This window comes from Phymastichus coffea, unplaced genomic scaffold, assembly GCF_024137745.1.
Source record: "Phymastichus coffea isolate CEN01 unplaced genomic scaffold, Cenicafe_Pcof_1.1 PCOF00063, whole genome shotgun sequence".
Lineage (NCBI taxonomy): Eukaryota > Metazoa > Arthropoda > Insecta > Hymenoptera > Eulophidae > Phymastichus > Phymastichus coffea.
The window spans coordinates 658,015-681,915 of NW_026706874.1; the positions used below are offsets into that span (position 1 = coordinate 658,015).

At 32.7% G+C, this 23,901-nt stretch overlaps 4 protein-coding genes across 11 annotated transcripts; 1 reads left to right on the top strand and 3 right to left on the bottom strand.

Annotated features, from left to right (window-relative positions):
* Positions 1-624: 624 nt before the first annotated feature.
* LOC131667145 (SET and MYND domain-containing protein 4-like) lies at positions 625-3,362 on the bottom strand. Of its 5 annotated transcripts, none has more exons than XM_058940385.1 (8): positions 3,202-3,271; positions 3,004-3,131; positions 2,598-2,895; positions 1,953-2,527; positions 1,607-1,881; positions 1,337-1,537; positions 1,134-1,268; positions 625-1,060 (listed from the first exon to the last, which is right to left on the bottom strand). In XM_058940385.1, exons 2-8 carry the CDS (start codon positions 3,122-3,124, stop codon positions 752-754), a joined length of 1,914 nt encoding a protein of 637 aa, XP_058796368.1. In that variant the 5' UTR covers positions 3,125-3,131; positions 3,202-3,271; the 3' UTR covers positions 625-751. The 5 variants fall into 5 exon arrangements, with proteins under 5 accessions (XP_058796368.1, XP_058796367.1, XP_058796366.1 ...); XM_058940384.1 differs by having other exon boundaries at positions 1,953-2,233; positions 2,315-2,527; positions 2,598-3,131; XM_058940383.1 differs by having other exon boundaries at positions 1,607-1,767; positions 1,843-1,881; positions 2,598-3,131.
* Positions 3,363-5,348: 1,986 nt separating this feature from the next.
* LOC131667176 (CD82 antigen) lies at positions 5,349-11,984 on the bottom strand. Of its 2 annotated transcripts, none has more exons than XM_058940436.1 (7): positions 11,895-11,984; positions 7,733-7,834; positions 7,149-7,355; positions 6,755-6,925; positions 5,768-5,866; positions 5,548-5,688; positions 5,349-5,476 (listed from the first exon to the last, which is right to left on the bottom strand). In XM_058940436.1, exons 2-7 carry the CDS (start codon positions 7,808-7,810, stop codon positions 5,429-5,431), a joined length of 744 nt encoding a protein of 247 aa, XP_058796419.1. In that variant the 5' UTR covers positions 7,811-7,834; positions 11,895-11,984; the 3' UTR covers positions 5,349-5,428. The 2 variants fall into 2 exon arrangements, with proteins under 2 accessions (XP_058796419.1, XP_058796420.1); XM_058940437.1 differs by lacking the exon at positions 11,895-11,984 and adding an exon at positions 7,976-9,092.
* A 1,239-nt stretch (positions 11,985-13,223) lies between these two features.
* Positions 13,224-22,758, bottom strand: LOC131667082 (acyl-coenzyme A diphosphatase NUDT19-like). 3 transcript variants are annotated; one of them, XM_058940278.1, is made up of 6 exons: positions 22,612-22,758; positions 22,269-22,377; positions 14,325-14,629; positions 14,008-14,246; positions 13,766-13,921; positions 13,224-13,659 (listed from the first exon to the last, which is right to left on the bottom strand). In XM_058940278.1, exons 3-6 carry the CDS (start codon positions 14,581-14,583, stop codon positions 13,456-13,458), a joined length of 858 nt encoding a protein of 285 aa, XP_058796261.1. In that variant the 5' UTR covers positions 14,584-14,629; positions 22,269-22,377; positions 22,612-22,758; the 3' UTR covers positions 13,224-13,455. The 3 variants fall into 3 exon arrangements, with proteins under 3 accessions (XP_058796261.1, XP_058796260.1, XP_058796259.1); XM_058940276.1 differs by lacking the exons at positions 22,269-22,377; positions 22,612-22,758 and adding exons at positions 14,741-14,941; positions 15,047-15,206 and having other exon boundaries at positions 13,225-13,659; positions 14,325-14,658; XM_058940277.1 differs by lacking the exons at positions 22,269-22,377; positions 22,612-22,758 and adding an exon at positions 14,741-15,209.
* On the top strand, positions 16,616-21,174 carry LOC131667080 (tudor domain-containing protein 3). The gene is made up of 12 exons (XM_058940275.1): positions 16,616-17,086; positions 17,404-17,488; positions 17,568-17,767; positions 17,838-17,985; positions 18,047-18,280; positions 18,355-18,491; positions 18,564-18,824; positions 18,894-19,257; positions 19,317-19,649; positions 19,725-19,838; positions 19,906-20,008; positions 20,087-21,174. Exons 1-12 carry the CDS (start codon positions 17,046-17,048, stop codon positions 20,248-20,250), a joined length of 2,184 nt encoding a protein of 727 aa, XP_058796258.1. The 5' UTR covers positions 16,616-17,045; the 3' UTR covers positions 20,251-21,174.
* Positions 22,759-23,901: the final 1,143 nt, after the last annotated feature.

Consider the following 23,901-nt stretch of genomic DNA (forward strand, 5'->3'; position numbering starts at 1 on the left):
CATAGCAGTAAAAAATCATTTTAATCTCTGCACGGTTGTCAAATTTGTCAAATATGTAAGCGTATCACTTTCGTAAACGGACATTGGCATAGTTAATAGTTTTCTACTAAAGATTGTAAGATATGGATTCCGCAGATATACATAATTTTTATAAAATATGTACAATTGATCATTCGCCTATTTCAAGCGCAGGATCATAACAACGTGGAATTCATTTTATTGTTATTTGAAAATTTACCTTTAGTCATCAGATATTCGCGACTCGTAATTTCAAAATATATTGAGAACTAAGGTATTTTTATTTGTAGCATATGTGAATATAAAATTAACATAAAAAGAATTTTAAAAAACCTCGTGGTTGACACGCGTTAAGAAAAAAGTAACTAGTAAATAACAACTACTATGCAACAGGTACAGTAAGCAATCGAACCAGGTAATAATAAAATTAAGTGCTATGGTTTTTCTTGACAATTAAATCACGAATCGATGCCTTGGAAATTTCTGTCGATTACTTCCTCAGTAGCACTCTATTATCAATTATTATTATAGATCCGCAAATCTAAAATTATAGCGATATGTTTAGGGGATTCATGGATACATATTTATATTTTGATGAATTGCTTATTTATTTATTATTAACTAAATTATATGGTAATTTAATGCAGTGAATTATCGTTATAAAATTAAATTCAATTGTCCTCTTAGATATTAGCTAACGGACCATAGGAACTTGATTGTTATAAAAGAAGTTTCAGATTTCTTTATAACTCTTTGAAAACTTAACTCCTAATGGTGTTGTGCACTTCATTGGAAATAGTAGTTTGTTAGTATACAACGCGTCAAAAGCATAATAAAGCATACACATTGCTGCGCAAGTTTCAGCGGATGGCTGACCAAAATATTCGAAATTCGTTTGTATTATTTTTGACAGCTCGTTTACAACGTGTTGATGTGTAAATCCATATTTTTCTATGAGATCTAAAATTCTCACTTTTTCGTAAAAGTGCTTTCTACTGAAAACTACAGTTTCGAAAACTTCATCAAAATCCATTGATTTACCCTGTAGTATAAAGTTAATAATAATCATATCTTTTAATTTAAATTCATATATAGCATGATTTAGTAGATCTTACCTCAAGCGTCAGAACGGGAGGCCAATTTTCGGTACAAGCAATGCAAGTACAATACCTATTTAATATTTGAGCAGTTCTGTCACTTCTGTCAGACAGGCCCATCTCAAAATAAGTAGATCCATAGCATTCCAAAAGCTAGTAAATAGCAAAATTTGTTATTTTATTTAAAATATGTTAAAAAATTCGCAAAATAAACGACTTACTGGATCTTTTTTGTAGATTGGCTGTAGGGCATAACATATGTCTTTACAGCCGTTTGATTTTATCGTTTTTACTGAAGGATCACAGCAGTGTGGAATAAAATTACCAATAGTACTGACACTGTATCCCCTTTCGCAGCAAGGAAAAATGGATACACAATTTTGTTCACTGTTATTTGGACATCTGCGTTCCGGTTCTGGTACCTGCAGGTAAGTACAAAATCATATTATTTAACAAACTGCATAACTTTTGTACACTAATCAGTAATTTACTTTTATCCCATTGTTGTATATAATAGCAGCAACTTGTAACAATAGAGTTGCAATGAAAAATGTTTCATCATTATTTTGAAAGCTTTCAACAACATTAAACTGTGTGTTTGTACCAAAAAAATTCGTAAACCGTGCTAAAGCAATGACATTTCTACAACTAGCTTTTGACAAATAATTTAAAATATTAGAGTCAGTGCAACTATTTCTAAAGCTAAATATACTGATGAATGAATTACATTTAAAGTTTCCATCTTTAATAAATCCATGATTTAGATCTAAAAAATAAATTCATCTTTTTAAAAGCTGTACTTGAATATCTGTAAAAATTCAAAGTAGTATAAAATACCTTCGGAATTTCGAATGTAATCAATCTCATCTTTGAGTTTCTTTATTGATCCAAATTCTCTAACAGCCTTAATCACTGCTCTCAAAGATCCTTGCACTGCATAATCAGAGCCTTCATCTCCAAATATCACATATGAAATAATGGGACATTCTATATCGTGATATTGTTTGATAGCTTCTTCTTTACATTTGTCAGAACACCACAAACAACAACAACAGTTATCACAAGGAATGCTAGACCAAAGAGGATCCAAACAATGATTGCAATAATTATGAATTCGTCTGAAGTTAGGTACTATTATTAGTGGTTTTGTAACAAAAATTATTTCTCCAGGTTTGATGTTTTTACTTGCAACAAAATACCTGCTATAATCATCATCTTGTCTGACTATCACTGAATTGAAAACACCGTTTTTCTCTTTTTTCTCTAAGATGTTTAGGTGAGTGCTATCACCTTTCAATGGCTGATAATCAAATTTATGCTTTTTACCCTTTTTCCTTTTTGTTATACGATCATCTAGTATATTATCATTAGAAGCTGTGAAAATCACAGAGTCAATATTAGAAGTTTCAGCACTAAAAATATTTTTAAATTTAAAAATAATCAATATTAATGAAAATCATTAATCAAATTAATTTAATGTACCTGTCATTTTTAACTTTCTTTTTACGCAATATGATCTTTGTTCTATCAAGCAATTTTATAAGCTCTTTCTTCATATTGTCATCATTGCTTATTTTACTCACCCAAGCCTCTGCTTCTTCAAAAGTTTCAGCTATTTTACTGCTATTCAACGAGGCGTAACACTTTGCTTTACGACACAAAAGTTTAATTCTCAGAGAGATTGATTTTGTAATATTTAACGCTTTGTCACATTCCTTGATACATGCTTCGAATTCAGCTAAATGGTATAGAAGTGCTGACATATTGCCATAAGAGAGAGCTAATGATTTGGAATTGGCAGGTGATAAAGATATACTTTTCAAATATGAATCCCATATTCTCTCATGAGTCAAGTCATTATGTATGACTTCAAGATACAAAGCATTACCTACTTCTCTTCCTTCTTTTGCCAGTTCTTCACTTTTTAGCAGTGGATGATATTTCTCAGACAGAGCATGTTTTATTTCGGAATCATGAAAAGCTTTCTTTATAAATTCTTCAAGATCCATTATTACACTGAAAATAAAATATAATGAGAGGTACTAATGCAAGCATAATAAGATAAGATTCAATAAAAAATATTTACTTTACAAATGTATTATTTTCTTTTCAAATTTCAAACGGATATCAACTAACCTAAACAAATTTGGAGCTTTAGTGCCTCCAAAATATATCAAATGAATTGAATTTTACTAGTTCTAGTGACATCTGGTTTCAATTCTAGTGAATGACATTACGAATGTTTCAAAACTGGATAACTTTAATTCATATTTTTTTGAAATTGAATTAAAATATTATGTAATTGGATTAATAAAACAATATAAAATATTGGACTAAGAAATAAATTATTTTATTACTACTATTAATATTATTATTTTAAAGTTATAATATTCTGTAAAGTTAATTACATATAATTCATAAAACAATTTATTTATTGAATAACTATGCACGTTTATATCAATAAATTTATGTGCATCGCTAAAATGTTGATGATAGATGGAATAAGTTTTAATGAGTTTATAGTTAAAAAAAGAAGTAAAATAATATTAGATTTATAAAGAGAATATAATAAAACCATTGGTCGGTTTTAATTTATCTTATATTAGAGCTTGATTATTCAACTAGGAATTTAACGTATAGTAACATATGAAGTATTAAGACATTGAGTAAATGGAAATTATACAACAATCACTCTTTACCTTTTTATAGTTGACACAGAACTAACCTTTTCGCCGATTTTAATTAATTACTGTTTCGATTTTATAGATTTCATTAAAAGAGCATGGAAAAAATAAGCGGACATAGTGATTTTCGTACTTTTTCCGGCGTTTTTCGGCGAGATATTCGACTTTGAGTTGACGCTCCTGTCGAGCGTTATAAGAAATACATGGGCGAGGAATTTGGCGAAAAAGCAAAGTCGCCAAAAATCACGTCTATAGGCCTTACTAGGGATAATTTTACGCGCTAAATCGATTGCGCATGGTCCCAGACCGATATCTCGAAAATTTTCAATTTCAAAATCGTAATATTATAGCTATAAGCTCCTGTTCACCTCGGCAATCAATAAAGTGTAATTAAAAACAGTATTTCTAAGCTTATATATTTATATGAACATTTTTTTGTATAAAACAATTATTAACATTCATATTTATTTTCATTAAAGATTTTGAAGATAATCCCAAATTATTAGGTAAAATAAGATATGGGACTCTTTAATTTGTACTCTTTATTGTGGCAATCATTTATCGTAATTGATATAAGCGTACCATTGCATATTCTATAAATATAAATTCATACATGCAGACATATTTACAATATAATAACGTCAAAAGTGTTCATCTTATTCTTAACGCCAATCGAGCAAATGATTTATATGCTAAAATTTTGAATATAAATTAGAACCTTGTGCGATGACACGTTTGATCGTGAAAAGTACTACATCGACCGACATATTATGAAGATGTTAGATAAGGATTTCCTTAAATCATCTTTTTCTTTTTTTTAAATTGTACTTTAATCGACAAAATGATCACCTCTTCGTTAAATTTTGTTTTTCTTGTGTTTAGTTATGTTCAGATCGTTTATAGAAAGTGATGTGTGGGGTATTGATCATATACACAAAGTTAGATGACACATAAATGTGTAATATAATTATTAAAAAAATTAATATATCAAATTGTATTTGCGAACTCAAATGTTAACGCAAATCCTCACCCATCGCTTTACAATGATATCATATTTTCGTCAAAATAATGGTTATTTTCCTCTATATACGCAAGTTTTTATTTATGTAATTAACTACTTTCTCTTTAAGACAATGTATTTTGTATAAAATATATAATTTAATAAAAATATCATCTAGTTATCTTTGTCCAATAATAATACTCTCTTCTTTTTATCAGTATTAAAAATATTTCATGAGTTATTATGATTCGATTAGGCATTATCCATAAGCAAATTCGTATGAATTATCTATTCATTATTCTTAAAAGAATAACACAAAGATAATTAGAGAAGTACTACACATTTATGAACTTGTTTTTGTAAATACATCTAGAGAATGAATTATTACCAAAAAAAAGTCTTAGTAATCTTATGAACTAGAATACAATAATACCATTCAACGCTAAATGAGATTCATTTTCAAGGTCACTTGAATGTGAATATGGCTTGGTTGATGATTAATTTTTTTGATAAATCTTCGAACGGTTGCATAAATAATATTGGCAGAAGTTCCTATTTTCTTTTCTTTTATTTATAATGGACGGACATTTGAGTGTTATTCTATTTTTCGTTTTCATATGCTTTTTTATTTAGTGTATTCTGCGAAATAATGCGATAGAGAACACTAATCCAATGAACTGAAATGGAAGATCAATCGATATAATACTTTCTTTCATAGAAATAAATACACTCACGATGAATGTCTTACCGTCAGAACAGCACCACTAAATCCAATGCCAATGAGGACACCAGAATGAGTTTCTAAAAATTCTCTGGTAGCTTGAGAACAGCCACGGATGTATGCGTTATTACTGTTGATACTGTCGCTGTAGCGATTGCACTCGCGTACCTAACAAAGACAATCATATGATGCAAAATTCATGCACACATGAATATTTTTATCGGGAATTGTCAACAGTTTAACTTACGGTAATACCATCAGCATCCACCTGACAACAGCTCCTTGGTACGGTTGTAAAACCGCGACGGGCCCAATCGTTGTGATTATGAACACCGCAGCAACGGAGCTGTAATCGACAAAGGTGCCAGTTAATTGATTTTTAATTTCTTGGATTAGCAATTTAATGATGCAACTGCTATGACTCGATATGTTTAAATAACAGCACTTTCACCGAATTTCCGCAGTGCACACTCTTGATTTTCCAAATTTTAAGTGTTTGCAATAATTGGTCTCATCACCGAGTATGGCTGTGATACTCTTTTGTTGTCTATCGTAATACTAAAATCAATTAAAAGAGAAAAATGGCCTTTTGGAAATTTAAAAAAATGAAGAGCGATAACCGTAATCTGAATTTCAATTTAAACTCAATGGATCAAAATATGTCGTTAAGGAGTTTTTTTTTCTAAAATTGGTTTTCAATGTATTTCGATAAGTAAAATTCTAATTTCAAGGTAAATTACTGTTATTATATCCTTTGTTCCTTTTCCCTTGTTTTCCTTTGTTTATTATACTTAAAAAAACTATAAAAATTAATTTACTTTTATTGTTAATTTTAGCACTACTATGGATAATGAGGAACTGCCATATGCCAAGCAATGAGCCCAAGTATATTTAGATTTCTAATAACCGATGTAATGATAAGATGAAAAATCTAAAAGCGTGCGCACAATGCAAAAAGTCGATGAAACAGAAATCACAGAATCTTCTTCGTAAAATTTCTTGTACTAATAATGTCTAGCGGGTTTCATGCACTCATCTTTTCCGTCTTTTTTTCTCGCTCATTTTAATACATAAATATAAGTATCAAAACTTTTATGGCCAAATTGAAAATTCAATATGCATTAAATATTCCCACGATTTAATATACGATATAACCGATGATATTATTTTTTGGTAAATAATTATGCAGTTAGTTATGCACATTAGTTTTTTAAGAAACAAAATAATAACTTACATTAGCCTGTACAGCGTCCCAAGCCTCCCTCACAGATTGCTGCCTGCTATAGAGGTTCATGGAGTTTTCCATATTGACCACCAGTTTCTCCTTGAACGACGCTCTGTACACGATACCCAATATCGCGGCAACTGCGATCACAACGGTCAAGCAGAGCAGTATCAAGGCGTACTGCGGCAAATTAATTGATTGAATGATTATTATTATTATTATTGTAGATTTCAAGTTGAGACTTGCAGATATAACATTTTTAAGGCGCTTTGCTTATGGAAAAAAACGAATGACACTGAAAACTAAAAAGCGGACAGTGCAAAATATTGGTGCTCCGAGGGTCGCGCAAAAACAAAGTAGATGGGCAATTAAAGCTTGATGAAAGCACAATACAAACGCTTACCATTAAGAGCATGCATTTAACTTCGCGCATAGCACCGTAACAGCCGAAGAACGAGACGATCGTGGTGACAATGCCAGCGATCAGCAACACGTACACAGCACCATGCAAATTGCTGCTTTGGCCATCGTTGCTCGTCAGGACGCTTATGTAGTTGACTTTGTAGACCAGTGCGATTATCGAGATTATCGTTATGGCTAGACCGGCCAGCTAAAAGGCAAAGTAAGATATCAATTTTTATTGGTAATATTTGCTTCGGAAGGTTTAAAAGTTGGGAGATTTTAGAGTGAAGCATTGAAAGCCGCCACTTAAAAGTAGCGTCGTTGTACTAAAAGGAATTTCCCACACAGTGAAAGAAATCTTTGAGAGAGTACTCATTATGTCGAGCTCTTAGCTATAAAATGAACCCTCATAATAAGATCTAGATCGGTGATGTTTTTCGTGGCCTGAACGTTTTAACTCAACTCAGATGCAACGCCACGTGAATAAAAAACAGGAACCTTGACTCGATTGTACGCCAGCGAGAAAAAGAAATCGTTGTCTTGAGGTCAACCAGTAACAAATGTGTAGTCAACAGGTATACTTACGAAAATGATGAAGTTGATGAAGAACAAGATGTACTTCATAAAGCGGCCGCAGCCATCCAGTTCCGTGTGGTAACCCATTGTTGTTTATTTCCTTTTGCTATTCTGCAACGAAGAGAAAAATATGTAACGACGGTTCGATATCGCATTGAGCTTCTGACAAGTGTTCTCTTAGTGGTGACGCGCGCTTATTGGAATTCCAAGTTGTAATAACAAGGAGGTGCAACTATGTGTATCATTACTTACTAATTTATTTCCTTGGGTGGACGTATGCAAAAAGCGAAGAATCTTTTGTTGAATTATGAATCGATCGGAACTATATAAAAAAACGGAATTTTAATGAGGGCTAACGGCTTTTGCAATGAAGAGATACACGACTCGTCGAATAAAACACACTCTGCGCGTCGCATAATTTCATGCCGCACGAAAACCGACAATGCCTCAATGTCAAGAAGCTGATTCATAAATCGACGCTGCTCGCGCTTACGTAACCATTCCAATTGTTTTACGTGTAATTAATCCGTGTCGCTCTTCCGCGCAATCCTTTTGCATATCCTCTCGTTTCCTCGCGAATGCTGTCGTCGATTGTTAAACCAAGTCATTCAATGCAAAGAAACGAGTTAGAAAATGAATGATTCAAAAAGGATTTATAAATGTAGTTTGCGTGTAATAAAGTGGGTTAGGGCCTTGTCCAAGGTTACTGCGTGTTTGTCTCTTCACGCATCGCGGAGCTCGAGCGCTTTTATGGTCTATCGCGAGTCTAATTTCGAAAGCGACTACGCTTTATCTTTATTTTTTTTTCTCCGTGTACTTGAACTTCGACGTTGAATGTTGTTTTTTGTTCTCTTGAGTAAAAAGAATAACCGATCTTTCACGCGAGTTACGTAAAGCGGTTGAATTAAGTCCATTCTCCTATTATACTCTATTCCGATTGTTTATTGTCGTTAGATGAGTAATTCATACGGAGAGCCAATTTTATCATCCTCGTCAATTTCGTGAATCTCAAAGTAAATCGATGAGGAAACAATTAGATAGAATTGTGCACTGAATGTCGACGATCCATCAAATCCTCAGGCTATAATTTTGATTATAATCTCGCAACCGAAAAAAGTGATAAAACTCATGCACAATTACATAAATTAATCGAAGACACATAATTTTTACTTTCTTCTCACGTGAAAGTGAAAGTATATTATACAAATAAAAGTCGTCGCACTTGACCTACTGACCGGTGATAAAACGATTTCCGTCATTGAATAAAGGAAAAACAAATTAATAAACGTCCCCCATATACCTTTCTGTTACATGTAAATACAAGGTCGGCTGCAAGAGTGAAATCGGCAACTTTTCCGAATTATCTTGAGTTTCTTTTTTTTTACGACAACCGACCTCGTGAGATTAATATGTTTTTTAGTTTTATTTTTTTTTTTTAGTTTACAAAGCTGAAGGTTTATTTGTCCCTTGAAAATTTCTTTTCACGATATGTTTGAACATAATATATCGTAATCTACATTTCATAATTGTAATGCAGGATGCATTTGCACGACCTACATTTTATCTCGACTCGTAGGAAGAATAGATCACAAAATTACTTAGGAATATTATATTTTAAAAAGAAGGAAATTACGAAAAGAAAAAAAATTTCCCGATCGCGAGATACATTCCTATCATCTACGTATTATTATACCGCAATACGGCAACGTCCATTTGCGTGAATGTACACGACAACGACGTAGCTGCACAAAAGAAAAAAAAAATATATATATATATATATATATATATGTATAGTGTGTGCGTGCACCTGTTCACGATCACTTATAGTTGATGCTAGTCAAGTTACTCTCGCACGTGCACAGACTTCGATCGGTGTAAGGAGATAATAAATATATACGTGAAAACCTTCGTTGTCCAATGTTTATGCTGCGTCTATTGTCGGGTCGTACAAATGGGAGCATACATGCATGCGAACGTTCTACGAATCGATAATATATCATTATCCTCATAAGATAAAAAATTGAGGTGAGTTCGCGAATATTTTAAAGGCTACACATTGTTCGTTTCGGGACGCAGCAGTGACACCGAGAAATATTTGTTTTTTATTATTTTAAGTAACGCGAGAGAGATCCCCAATTGAGATAAACGGAATGCTCGGAAACAAGTTTTTTTGACGACTTTCAAGAAAGGGAGAAGGGATCAAAGGTCAGTTGTGTCGGGTACGAAATGAAGAGTAGCAAGTATATGTACGTATTATTTCAAACGTATAAACGAAGTAAAATGTGTACAGAGATTGATGTCATTTTATGGGTGATGTAATTGCTATGGGAAAATTCGATAATAATAAATATAAAGTAACCAAAATAAATTTTTTATTGAATTTTATTTCTATGATTTAACGAGTATATTACGATATTAAGAGTCACAAATAGAATTTCTGAATTAAATTAAGAAAAATTCTATTAAATAAAAATTTAATTCTTAAAATGGGTTATTCAAAGAATTTTTTCACTAGATTAAGAAAAGAGTAAAAAATATTTTTTAGAAATGCAACATTTGAGAATATTTGTTTCTTTACGGGATTACTAAGCAACTAATGTATTGTTTTAATTATAGCAGAAAGTTGGAATAAAAAAATAAAGCATTCAATGTCGGAGTGTAAACACGCTCATCTCTCGCAAAAATGAAATGTATTTTCAAAAGGGTGACTAGTGTCACGCGACGTTTAATAATAAACGTTTTATGCAGGGAGTGAAAAGACAAAAAAAACACGTCGTGATGATCATTAACTTTACTTTTACGACATGTTTATCGATGTATCGTGGCGTACGATGACGTATGTATCAGGGTATTCAACTCTTATTTCCTCGAAATTTACGTGTACCATTAGTAGCGAAAAAAATGAAAATTTTAATGTCTCGATGACGTAAACGAAACGCAGCAATGATTCATTTTAGAGTTGATTATAAGCTTGATTTGACAGGCTTGTTGCCTATCGTTATTGTAGATGAAAATTATATAGTACAAAACTTTCCCTTGGCAACAATCTCGTTTTATTTTTACAATATGTAAAGAACGATTAGAATCAGAAGAGCTGAGTCACACTTGCCCTTTCACTTCTTCGCGCGCAAAAAAGTGAAAAGGAAACGTTTTGCGCGCCACGAGCACACGCTATACCTAAATCATCCGCGTGAAGTTGTTAAAATTGTCAAGTTGTATATATTACATTGTCTTATGCACATTATTGACCATTTCGCTCTCCGAAGATGAGATCATCGGAAAATTTTCCGTGGTTATATTTTTTTGCACGTTAATCTTTATAACTCATCGTCGTTAGCCTACAACAATGAATCAGATGCACTGTTTACCTTTTTTGCATGACTGTGACGGAAGTGAGTTATTTAGGAAATTGAAATTGGGTGGCGTCCTAGACACACACGACTCGCGAAGTCTAAACGACACCTATGGTTTCCTTCAATTGTTGATCATTTGTTTGCGTATTTCGTTAACAAAAAATATTCGCATAAGCGTAGTTACTTGCATATTTACCAAGTACGTGACAATCGTAAGTTCAAACGTTTATGTAAGTTACGGCAAAAAAAAAAGAATTCACCAATGATCAACTTGGATTCTTTTCCCAAAATCGACAAGAATTTTTATTTCCCTTTCCGCAAAATAATCATTTTCAGGCATTATCATTAACTGTAACTGCTGAGATAAACGCAACTAACGCTCACACGCGTCACTTTCCTTTTTTGAGAGCGCGCGTATGCACTTCGAAAGTAGAAGTAGATTCTCCAAAAGTCGTCGGCGCTCTTGTGATGTCACAACACATCAGCACATAATAAAAAAAGAAACAAAACAACGCAGGCCCCGCAAATATATAACATTCAATCGTTATTCCCTGCATCGTAGAGAAAATTGCGCAGTCTCTCTTGTAACCTACTTATCTCGTAAGAGAGTTTGCGTGTGACCCACGCTTTTATATTACGATGTATTATTAACTTCGCGAAAATAAATTTTCAGTACCGAAATCGAAAAAACTCATACGAGAATTTCGTTTTGAAAAAAACAACATGCACAACTAGGAATAGTACGCGCGCGGGCGCGCGTGTCTGTGTAAGCACGCACCAACAAAAAAAAAGCAAGCCTACACTTTGTCTACACTTACGAAGGAGACGTGAGTTGCTTATATGTGTGATCACCGCCGTTACTCCAGTCGCACTGCCAAGCTCGACTAAAACCACGACGCAGGTATGCCTTTCCCCACTACTACTATACTTAAAACCGCTTCGTTCTCGTAACTTTTGGAATCCCTTCTATGTCATTTTTGCCTTTTTTTTCGGTACAACGAAAAAGTTGCTTGAGTCGAAAAGGTTCCTCTTTTTTTGGCGGCGGTAATAATGAATTAATACCACAATGGCGTATCTTTACATTTTTTTAGTATATAGCTCGGATGCTAATGTACGGTTTGATTGGTTGGATCTTAACTACGCTCTTAATCATTGTTTTTTTTCTACTGCAATTTTTCATAAAAAACATTTTATTTGAATGATTTATCAATGAAAGAATAAAAATAATTCTATGGCAGACTTCTTAGGAATATTTTGAATAACAGAAAATGAAAATTGTTGAGCATTTAATTGTATAACAACGCTTACTTTAGAAATACAAATGTATTAATTATCATTTAATTATTACTTTTCGACAAATTAACGAAAAATACGATTTCCCTATTACTCCCATCCCTCGTCCGAAGAAGTCAGTCAGTCATGTAATAGGACATTACGATACAAGTGCGGGAAAGTAGATTCTTGGCTTGTGTGGCGTTTACGCCCGAGCGAAGCGAGGGTGGAAAGATATTTGACAAGTGTACGTGTTTTTTATAACTACTTGGTAAGCAAAAATTTAATAGGAGGTAACTCGAAAATTAAAAAACAACCTCCTTAATTTAATGCCTATTATCAAAACAATCATTAATGATTTTTGATTTTTTTTATAATTTCAATTTCAATTACCTATTATCAAAACAATCATTAATGATTTTTGATTTTTTTTATAATTCTTTGATAGCCGGATAGTTTCTTCAGAAATATAATCACACGTACATCCTTCGAGATATGCGCGATAATGCAAACTAATAACGAATTATGCTGGCGGTTTATTCTGTAATATACATCAAATTTTTTTATTGTACTAATAAAAATGTATAATTATTTCGAAATAATTTAAAAGTAATATGTCGATCTGATAAAACGAAAAATGATTTCGTATAAAAAGCTAATGTAATAAATTCTTGTAGAAAATTCTGAACATGCAGGAATTATAACATGTGCAAAGATATAAAACAATTCTAGTAAATAATGCATAGTACAAGTAAAAAATGCAATGACTCATCGCGGAAAGAAGTGAAAAAAGTAACAGATGAAATAACTTAACCATGAATAAATCTTTTTTTTATTATAATTCAATAACGTTTTTCAATTATAAAATGCATATAGGCATGTATATATATATAAACATATAACAATAAGTAAAACGTAGTATAAAAATACTAAAAATAATAATGTTTAAAATCAATAACCAAGCGTATGTCTTTTTTCAAAAATATTATATATAAAAATTATAATTCTTTATATAGAAAAAATATCTTTAAAAAGTTAAAAAACTTTCTCTCTAAAAAATGTTAAAAAAATTATACAGGTGAACTCGGCTTAATGATTAACGTTTTTCTATAATTTACTTGGAATTCTGTCTTTGTTTTCTGGATCGTTAAAAATTTCTATTCTATTGGTTGTAGCAGTAATCTCTCGAAATTGCTTAATACTCATTGATGATAAATCTATTTGCTTTCTTTCATGTATGTTGATGTCATTAGGATACATTGAATCTCCTGGTAGTACAAACACCAACCCATCACTTAAACCTACAGCCACCTATTAGACAGATAAAATTTTATAATTATTGTAAATTAGGAAAAATAACCAAAAAATAAAGAGCAAGAAACAAGTTTTAGTGGTGGTTTAGAAAGAGTAAACTCACTGGAAAAAAACTTGGAGCACCATTCTTTGATTTTTCTACAGCACAGTCAATTAAATTATCAATATTTGTATAGTTTACTAATTCTAAAAGTTCATATCTCTGTGGTGGAAATAAGGAAGTTATATGTGTTTTCAGCATATAATCTGGTGTTGCCCACTTGACAGAAAGTATCAATAAAGCACTAACTTCATTAACATATTTTAATGAATGAAGATCTGAGTATATAATTAGTAAATATTTACCAAAAAATCATCCATTTCATTGCACTCAAGTTTTGTATTAGGAATATTTGGCAGGCCAGTAAAAAAGAAAACAGCATTTACATGTTTTGCAATAGCAAAATTACTTGCACTTATCCAATTTCTCCATTCATATAAAGCCCATAAATTGGGATAACATTTTAATTCTTGGCACATATTATAAAATTCTGTTGAATCGTTGTGAACTTTATGCTGCCAGTATTTTAACTCATCGTTTGTTACTGAAAATATTTAAAATTATCAAAAACAAATCTTAAGAAATCATTGTATGTTAATAAAATAGAAATAAGCTTACTAACAATCAAAATTATTGCCTAGTTTTGATGTTGTGTTTGTGCTAATTGAATTTGTACAAAATAATATACCACACTCTTCAAATGTTTCACGTATTGCACTGATTCTCAAAGAAACTTCTCTCGGTAACTCATTATCAAAATTGTCAAAAATTTTTGGCCTAGTTTTGCTTTTGGGAATAAGAGATTTAAAGCTATTTTCATTGTACCCATAATTTTGAAATAAGCTTTGCCACTTCAAATCGGCATCCGATGGCTCAATCATACCACCAGGGAATACGTAAGCACCACCAAAGCTGCCTTTATTTGATCTTTTAAGAAAAAGCAAGTTGTAATTATACTGTAAGATTATAAAAATTATATAATTATAAAATTGTTGTACAGATAATTTTGTACAGAAATCTGATGTAATTACGACTCACTACTTGGTTAGGTTTCGACGCTATTCTACCAGCAATAATTAAACTTGCTGCTTTTTTCCAAGTTTTCATTTTGATAATGCTTCTTTTTTTATTATTTATTATTTTCGAAACATTAAAATTGACCAATTTAAATATCTGACTTTTAACAACTATATTTACCAATTTGAACTCCTTTAAACAGAATAATCTACAACATGCATGCTACAAAATATAGATACTGACTTATAAATTAAAATAAAAGAAATAAGCTTTTCAAATCAAATCGATTAGCAATCTTTTATCTTTTTTTTTCACATTTTCACGTACATATATATTTTAGTATGACGTCACAGCGCAACAGCTGTTTGCAGTGTTTGCATTAAGTTTTATGGCCCCGGTCCCATAGGTTGTACGTACGGATGCGGACAGATACGGACGCGAATCGCAACTGTAGTAACATCACAAAAAATATCTAGTTCGATTATTTAGTACCAACACTACCGGTAGTGAGTAAAAGTGACTGTTGTTTAAAATTGTAGCGCCGAACGTACCACATTTAATGTTCAAATGTCAGGTCTACAATTTACTTTTTAAATTTTCATGAATATTGCTTATTGATGAGTATGCTAATGTAAAAAAAGTTTTTGGGATGATTAATACATATCATTTATATATATTTTCTTCTTCTTATATATTCAAGTACTTCCATAAAATTAAGGCCTAATTCCATTAATTGTAGTTGAAAGTCTATCAATTCTCTATCATTTGCCATGTTATAGACTGCAATAATGTAAAGGTTAGATAGGCGTTCATTAAATGTGGTACGTTCGGCGCTACAGTTTTAAACAACAGTCACTTTTGCTCACTACCGGTAGTGTTGGTACTAAATAATCGAACTAGATATTTTTAGTGATGTTATTAGAGTTGCGATTCGTGTCCGTATCCGTCCGCATCCGTACGTACACCCAACGTGGATTGAATCGCGACCCCCCCAGTTAGGTTGGTATGAGAATTCCGTCTTGCATCGGAACGAAAAAACCGCGGGAAAATTCAAAAAATGAAAATTCGTTTTAAGACACGATAAAAAGCTAAAACGTTACTAATTTGTTTTTAGGTTTAAAATTAATTGTTTGCTGAACAATGAATTTAGATGCATGATTATTTGATTTTAGGTTTTAATTATATAATTTAAGAACGAGCGTTATACTGTGACCGATCTGAAAACCACCGTTACGGATTGAAAGTAGCAGTCAAAATCAAAGCTTGAATAGCAGACCTGAAAAAGCCTGTTTACACGTGTATATGTCTATTTTAAATGTTTCTTCCGAGTTTCTTATGCTTTTACCTGCTTTTGCTTCAGCAAGGATTTATCGTTATGCTGGCATTTAGATAAGTTATTATTTATTTATTTATTTACTATCTACAATAGAATTTTCCCGCGGTTTCTTCGTTCCGATGCAACGACGGAATTCTCATACCAGCCTAACTGGGGGGGTCGCGATTCAATCCACGTTGGGTGTACATACCTATGGGACCGGGGCCTATGAGAACCAATACAATAACATTTGTTAAAAAATAATTTCGATATTAGTTTCAATAATTTTGCGATAAATAAAAAGTTTACTTATTATAAAACTATGACAAAGATAAATAATGATGGTTTTGATAAAATAATTAACAAAAGAAACTCATTTATCCAAAGTAAATGTAGGATATTTTTTTTATACAAGACAATAATTTAAACAATACATTGGAAAAATATTTATTATGGTACGAGTTGATTATATAAAAATCGAACATTGTTTCAGTAGCTGTATATAGCAGTTTTATAACATTTATCTATAAGCATTATTATCTTAGGCGGTTAGCATACTACTGGGTTACTTTACCGACGCATTAGTATCCATCGCTTGGAGCGCTGAAGTTCCAAACCTGAAGTGCAGCTTACGCCGCTGAGTTAGAGCCGAAAACTTTTATAGTCTTATACATACAGAGTTCCCTCTCCTGTATACAGTCTCCATGGTATAACAGGCAAACGCGTAGAAAAGTGTGCGTGTGAGTCATTTTGGGTGTGAAACGTCGCCGAAAAAGGTCAAGAAATTCAAGTTGATTATAGTTTAACAATCATCCTTATTGTAATAAAAAATCACTGAGACGTTCGTGTGTCAAAAAATTTCTACTTCTAACCAACAAACTTCATGTCAGCTGACTGAATGTTTACGCGGACGATATCGAATTGTTTACCGGATTTTCCTGGCTGATATGAGTGGATAGCAAGAGTTTGATGTTTTAAACAAACAGAAGAGATTGTTTAACAGCTGCAGTCATGACGATTGCATTGATGGAGAAGCTCCGTGAATATGGCTGGTAAGTGTATTTAATATACTGTGTGTGATCGTGGACCTGAGAGAGTGATTCATGAAGGATGTATCTATTTTTAAGCTCTTAGCCTTGTCATTTATTTGATGTTAATGGAAAACTTTTTTTGATATATATATATATATATATATATATATATACACGTATGTGTGTGGCCTTGTATTTTGTAAGCTTCTTTAATATTTATTTACAAACAAGTTTATGAGTTTGATTTTAAGTTCCAATAATATAAAGTATACTAAAACAATAAGAATTTTGTTAGTTTTAACTAAATGCAAATTCAATATTGACATATTTTACATCAGGTTCCTAACGGAGCAAGGCTTTGAAACTGTGAGTGATTATGGAAATATTATTGACGTACAGAAGATCATGAAACGTGCCTCAGAGGTAAGCCAAATTTAACTTAATTCTATTAAAAGAATAAAATTTTTTTAGTTATGCTAATAAATTTTTTTTTGTTTTGTAGCATGATTTGAAAGAAATTGGAAGTGGAGATGGTGATATGAGCCAAGGTGATATTGTTTTACAAATTCAAAAAGTACGTAATGTAGCTGCTCCAAAGCACAATGAAGAATCTCGAGGAGCTCCACGCATGCTCAAACTTTCCATGACAGATGGCAAGAATAATTTTCAAGCTATTGAAATAGAAAATGTTTCTTCCATTAGGTACACTTTTGATATACAAAATACTTTAAACAGTAATCTGAGTTATACTAAAAAAATGTTTATTTTTCAGTTTAAATACACCACCAGGTACAAAAATAGTATTAAGAGGAGGAACTGTACCCATGTCGCATGGGATTATTTTATTAAAGCCTTTCAATGTTGCTCATATTTATGGGGGCAAAGTAGCCAGCCTTGTAGAAAAATGGGAATTGAATAAGGTAAATAATATGGATAAAAATTAATAATCTTCGTCATATTTTCGATTATATTATGTTTTAGAAATTGGCATCTCACTCTCGTCTGAGACCTGTTGAAGAAGGTGGACCACCACCATGGATTCCATTTGGCAAGAAAATAATCAAAGTCACAGAACAAGGAAAGAATTTTAAAGCTCTTGCTGAGAAGGAAAAAACTACAGAAGAAAATGCTGAATTCGAAACTCAACGTAAGAATGCTATTGCAGAAGCTGCTAAACAAGGTAGCAAAAAAATATTTGGTGGTGGTAACAAACAAGTACGTATTTCTCATTGGAACGTATTTTACTTATATTTCTGTCGTTTACTAATATAATAATACTTGTTTAATAGCTTCTGGATCACAGTGTTCAGAAAATTGTGGACCAAGGATTTACAATAGAGCAAGCTGAGCATGCACTTAAAGTTAATAGAAATAACGTGGATCGTGCCCTTAAATCTTTGCTGAAAAGTGAAAACAAAAATAATAGGTATATCTGCAATCTATTTTAAAGTTTGAGACATTTTATATAGAAATTGAGTTTTTATGATTTTTATTTTAGCAATAATAGAGAAGGACGTGAATCTCGTGATCCAAAAGGTAAAAGAGGAGAAAAGAAATCGGAAGAAATCACAGGAAAGCCGAGCAGTGGAAAGATATCTTTGTTTGATTTTCTTGAGGATAAATTACCAGCACAAGTTGAAATTACCGAAACTAACAATACTCATCATAGAGATTCTTATGGTAAAGACAAAATGGATAATTACTCCGATCGTTATCATCAAAGGATTAATGAACAAGCTCAGTCAACACGAGGTGGAAGGTAAATAGTCGTAAAATATTATAGTTTCTATTGTATTTGTATAAATTTATAAAATAATTTTCTTTTTAGAAATAACCGAGGTAACCGTGGCTACCAAGTACCTCCACGGCATCAAGAAGAGAACCGGTCGAACAAATATTCCAACAGTTCCGTAAGCAGTCAGCAATATAATCCATATGGAGGCATGAATTCACAGAAATCAAAACCACCGAGATTCCAACGCAATCAGGAAGCTCAGAGTATGAATGAAAGTTATACGACCAACACTTATCCTCTAGAACCTATTGGTAGTTTTACCAAGTTTCCACAAGTTAACGAGTTTAGAAATACATTGCCAAGTATTCCACCTTTTCCTCAACATCAAGAAGCTATCACACCACGAGACTTTCCTATCTCGACTTTTAAACAGAATCATCAGGATTATCAAGCCACGGTGAGTAATATAAAATTTAACTAATCTCCGGCTTAATTTAAATAATTTTTTCCTTGCAGATACAACAAGATTATCAATCAAAAATGATAAACAATAGCCGAAATCAGAGCTACGATTTCAATCATCTTCGACACGGCCAATTGCCAGAGCCAGATTATCGACTGTATCAATCCAATACTGTAGATCGAAATTTCAAAGGTAGTCAATCCAATCGTTTCTACAGCGCTGCTAACGACAGCTTGGGCTTCCAAGGTATTAGCGGTGATTTGACTGAGCAAAAGAGTAATAGCTACTATAACAATAGTAATAACAAAAGTGATGAGTCTCTTGGTGGTACTTGGGTGTGGCGTGTTGGCGATAGGTGTATGGCCAAATATTGGGAGGATAATATGGTGAGAGATTGTTATGGGAATTATCTTTACTGTTTCTAAAGGATAAATTTTGATTAATGTTTGTTTTTGCTGTAGTATTATAATGCCGAGGTGACAGGTGTTTCCAAAAATACTTGCGTTGTGCAGTTCAAGGAGTTCAACAATTACGAAGAAGTACTTCAAATTCATTGTATTCCAATAACCGATGTTGTAAGTTAGATAATTACTTTTTATTGAGATCCGTATAGAGAAAAAATTAATCTTTATTATTTTTTAGGATCCACCTCCACACTATTTCGGGCAAGATAATAATAGGAGGACAGATCATCGGCCAAGTAATCGCCCGCCTCGTTTCGAGCAAAATCAAATTAACTCAAACAGTGAGTAGTCGAACACTATTTTTAATTTTACAATGATTCGTAAATCAATTATTTTTAAGCAGCGAAGTTGGTTTTTAGATATGGAATATCGTCGCGGTGGCGGTGGTGGAGGCTCAACGAGTGGTAATAAGAACAATTATCGTAAGCGAAATCAGCAACGTAGCGCTCAACCTATTTATCTACCACCAGCTGAACGTGGTGGTGGTGCTGGTAGTAGTAATATTGGATCTCCGTTCACCTAGGATTTGTTTATGCCAAGCTAGTACTGCCTCTTCCTCGAGGAGCTCGCTCGTCATTTCGACGATGCCAAACTCCGGTGACCGAGGAATTTATTCTTAGAAGACGGCAATAACAATGTTTTTTGATTAAGACCCTTTGCTCGTCAAAAACTTCCTTTTTTTGTCTTTTGTTTGTGTTGCAGATATTTTGATTAGCTTTGAACGTCTATGAAAAAGAGCAATACTGATGAATAAAGGAATAAAGGGTTAAAAACTCGGATCTTATGATTTTTTTGTCGAGTATAAAGTTGCATTCAAAGACAAAAGCATTTTTAATATTAAATGACTGCTGTAAGCGTGTTTTTCTCTCACTCTTCGTGCAAATCATTTGATATTATCTAGTCACATTTTAGCAGCTCTCTCCGAGATGATAGTGTTCAGTACTTATGTAAAGAAGTTGAAAATGACTGTTATGTTAACAAAAAAGAAACTCGATATATGATCCAAAATGAAAAAAAAAACGTAACTGTCATCTTGTATAGATACAATTTTTTCCGAGCAAAGATTCTGATTATAGGACGTTTATAAAGATATTTCCTTAGCCGCCATAGATAGTCGAAATGTTCTAGCAATCATCATTAAAAAGAAAGCGCAATCGCAATTATACTTACATTGTATTATATAATGAGAAGAAATAACTTAAGTGTGGTGGAATAAATCTGATTGCAAAGTTGCGTTTAGCCAAAAAAAAGCATAACGCGTCATTGTCTTTAAACGTGAAAATACATTCGCTGTTTATATAAGATGGCGTTTGAACTTTGTAATATTTATTAATACGTTTCCACGACATAGCTGTATGTTTTACAATTAAACTAGCAAAGTGAAAACGTTCAATAAATGTATTTTATTGACTTTTTTAACCTGACAGCGTATTATCCTTCTTCGTTTTTATCGGTAAAGTCACTTCCGCTATAGAAAAATAGGTTATCTCACTAAGGTCACACAACCTAAATATATCATATTTATATAATTTATAATGATAACTCACAAGCAACCTTCATCAACAACCCAGATATAGCTTATCTCAATGGAATATCTTCTCTATACATAGGTTTTTAAAAAAAAAGATGTTCGCGCGTGAGCAAAAGGATTATCCGCGTGCGCTATATACGAGGAGGGTTTCGTCTGAAAAAGTTTTTTCTTGGGCTTGCTAGAGAGAAAAAGTTCATTTTAGCGCTTCATATAAATCCGATCGGGCTAATTAGGCAGCTTTCACCTTTCAGTGCTGAGATTAAACGCGAAATTACGTCTTCTCTTTTTTCTACGACACGTAGCGTAGGTTGGATACCTTTTTCTAAGGTAACATCCTTTTCATTCACTGCTGTAATCCTTTCGCTCTATTGTGTCGCCGTACGGCGTCTTATAGTTCTTCCCTTTTCTTTTTCTCTTTTGCTTGCATTGTTAGCCCACGACCTGCTTTTATCGAAAATTGTGCGTTATCGCAAGGATTAATCAGATGTATCATTTTTTTCACCGGAGATAAAAGTTTTGTTGAAATTTCATGTCTTGAAACTTCAGAGAAAGTCGTATCTCGATTTGAATCATTTTAAAATTGTCAAATTAGAAAGTTGAAAAAACACAAGTATTGTGAAAGACAAAAACAGAAAATAAAATCGTTTACTTTAACATTTATTCACCTTTCTTTGTGATTTAGAATTGGAAATAAGTGGCCTCTTACAGGTAAAAAAATATTCTATTCTTTAGCTAATCTACATAGAAAGCCACTTAAATTGTAAAAAAATTGTTTATATAAGGAAAAATTCTTCATTCACGTGATTTCTTTTTGAATAATACGCTTTCGTGGTTTGAAAAAAATAATTAACAAACTGGTTAAGGAGACATTTGCATCAACAAACAAATCTGACAATATTAATTTCTGAAAAAATGTCAATTTCCTTATAACACCGCAATAATATAATAGTGCACTTAACGAGCTGCGGTTACATATACAGCGAAAGTAAGGGAAACGCAGACAGACGTACCACAAGCCGATCGTCGTCGCCTATAAGCGTAATCCTGACGCATCGAGGGATTTGCATCGACGACGACAACAGATGGTGACAAGCTTTTCTCTTTTTTGAGTTACGACCTCTGTAGAAGAAAAAAGTCGATTGCAGCGTCTCGTTATCGCTCTAATAAAACAGAAAAGAATAAAAAAAAGAAAACTTTGGCAAAGGACAAAGAAAGAGAGAAAAAGTCCGTGGGATAAGAAGTATATAAGCGAGAAAAGTTTTGTTTATGCCGCGTAATTAAAACTCCCCGTGGCAAGAATACAACAAAATATAATGCTCGCGGCAGATAAGAGGGAAAACAAAACTCACTTACATAAGAAACGTCGTGAAGACGAAAAGAAAAAGAGAGTTAATTGAATCGCATATAAGCGTTGAAGTGGCACATGAAGCAGTCACAAAAGCTCTCAGCCCGGCAAATTTGAAGCTATCAATCTATACTTGGCGGGCGGGGAAAGTCCGCACGCCTCCTTGATAACTGACTACGCGGCCTAAGAGGCACTTGATGTTGCTGCTGCGCGCTGCCGAAGCTAAGTAAATCATGCCTATAATACACAACACAAAGGGAGAGAAGGAGAGAGAGAGAGAGGAAGGCATTCTACTTACACTCGAGAGAGAGAGAGAGAGAGAGAGAGAGAGAGAGAGAGAGAGAGAGAGAGACAGCAGATTCGACGTGCGTGTTGCTGTTGTGGTTGCTCGATTGCTGTGCAAAATGTGTTTACGCTAAACTCCTCCCTTCTTCCCTTACGTTTGTATGTGAGCGACAGACTTAATTTGTTTTTATACAACTTTCTACAACTAGTTTGTTCTGTGTATTATTCAAGTGCTACATTAGGTTGGTATTTATGCTTGGAATCATACTTATTTTATGAAGTCTTATGCCAAATTTCACGTTGACGAATTTCTTAAACAATTTGTATATAAGTACAAGGGACAACCAAGTTCAAGTACTGTTGTGCAAAAAATTTTTGAGAATCGATTTTCAATAGATTCTTTTTTAAGAAATTTCGTTTTTCTTTCCATCTATAGTTTTCAAAAAAGTTATTGTTTTAATTTTTAATTATTTGTTTACAAGAGTGCCTATTTTATACTTCGCCATTTCATTATCTCTTCAGATAATATTACTAACTTTGTATAGACGCTAAACGTTTGATTAAATTCATGACAAACGATTATAGGAATAAAACAATTGTTAGAGCAGTTTTTAAAATAATTGTTTTCCCAACATTGCGATACCTAAGCGGTACGCTATTTTTTTAGATGGTTATTACTTATCAATGCTTTATTATTAGTATCAACGCTTATTTTTGATTTTCTTGATTTCTTTTTCTGATCTAAATATATACAATTTTTCTGTTTTCATTACAATTAAAAATATGTCAGCGTAATACCAGTAATTCAATAGTTTCACTATACCATCATAACATTCTACTTTTATTTTTTACTTCAATAAAAGATGAGACCCAAACATTATAGAGAAAGCCTCGTTGGTATTTACCCTCGCAAAGAAAATTAGTACATAGTGGTCGCCAAGAGCGGACGCGTGCAGTGTTTGTCCTTCGGGGGTAGAGAAGTAAGACAGCCGCAAGTGTTCTTCAAAAGGCAC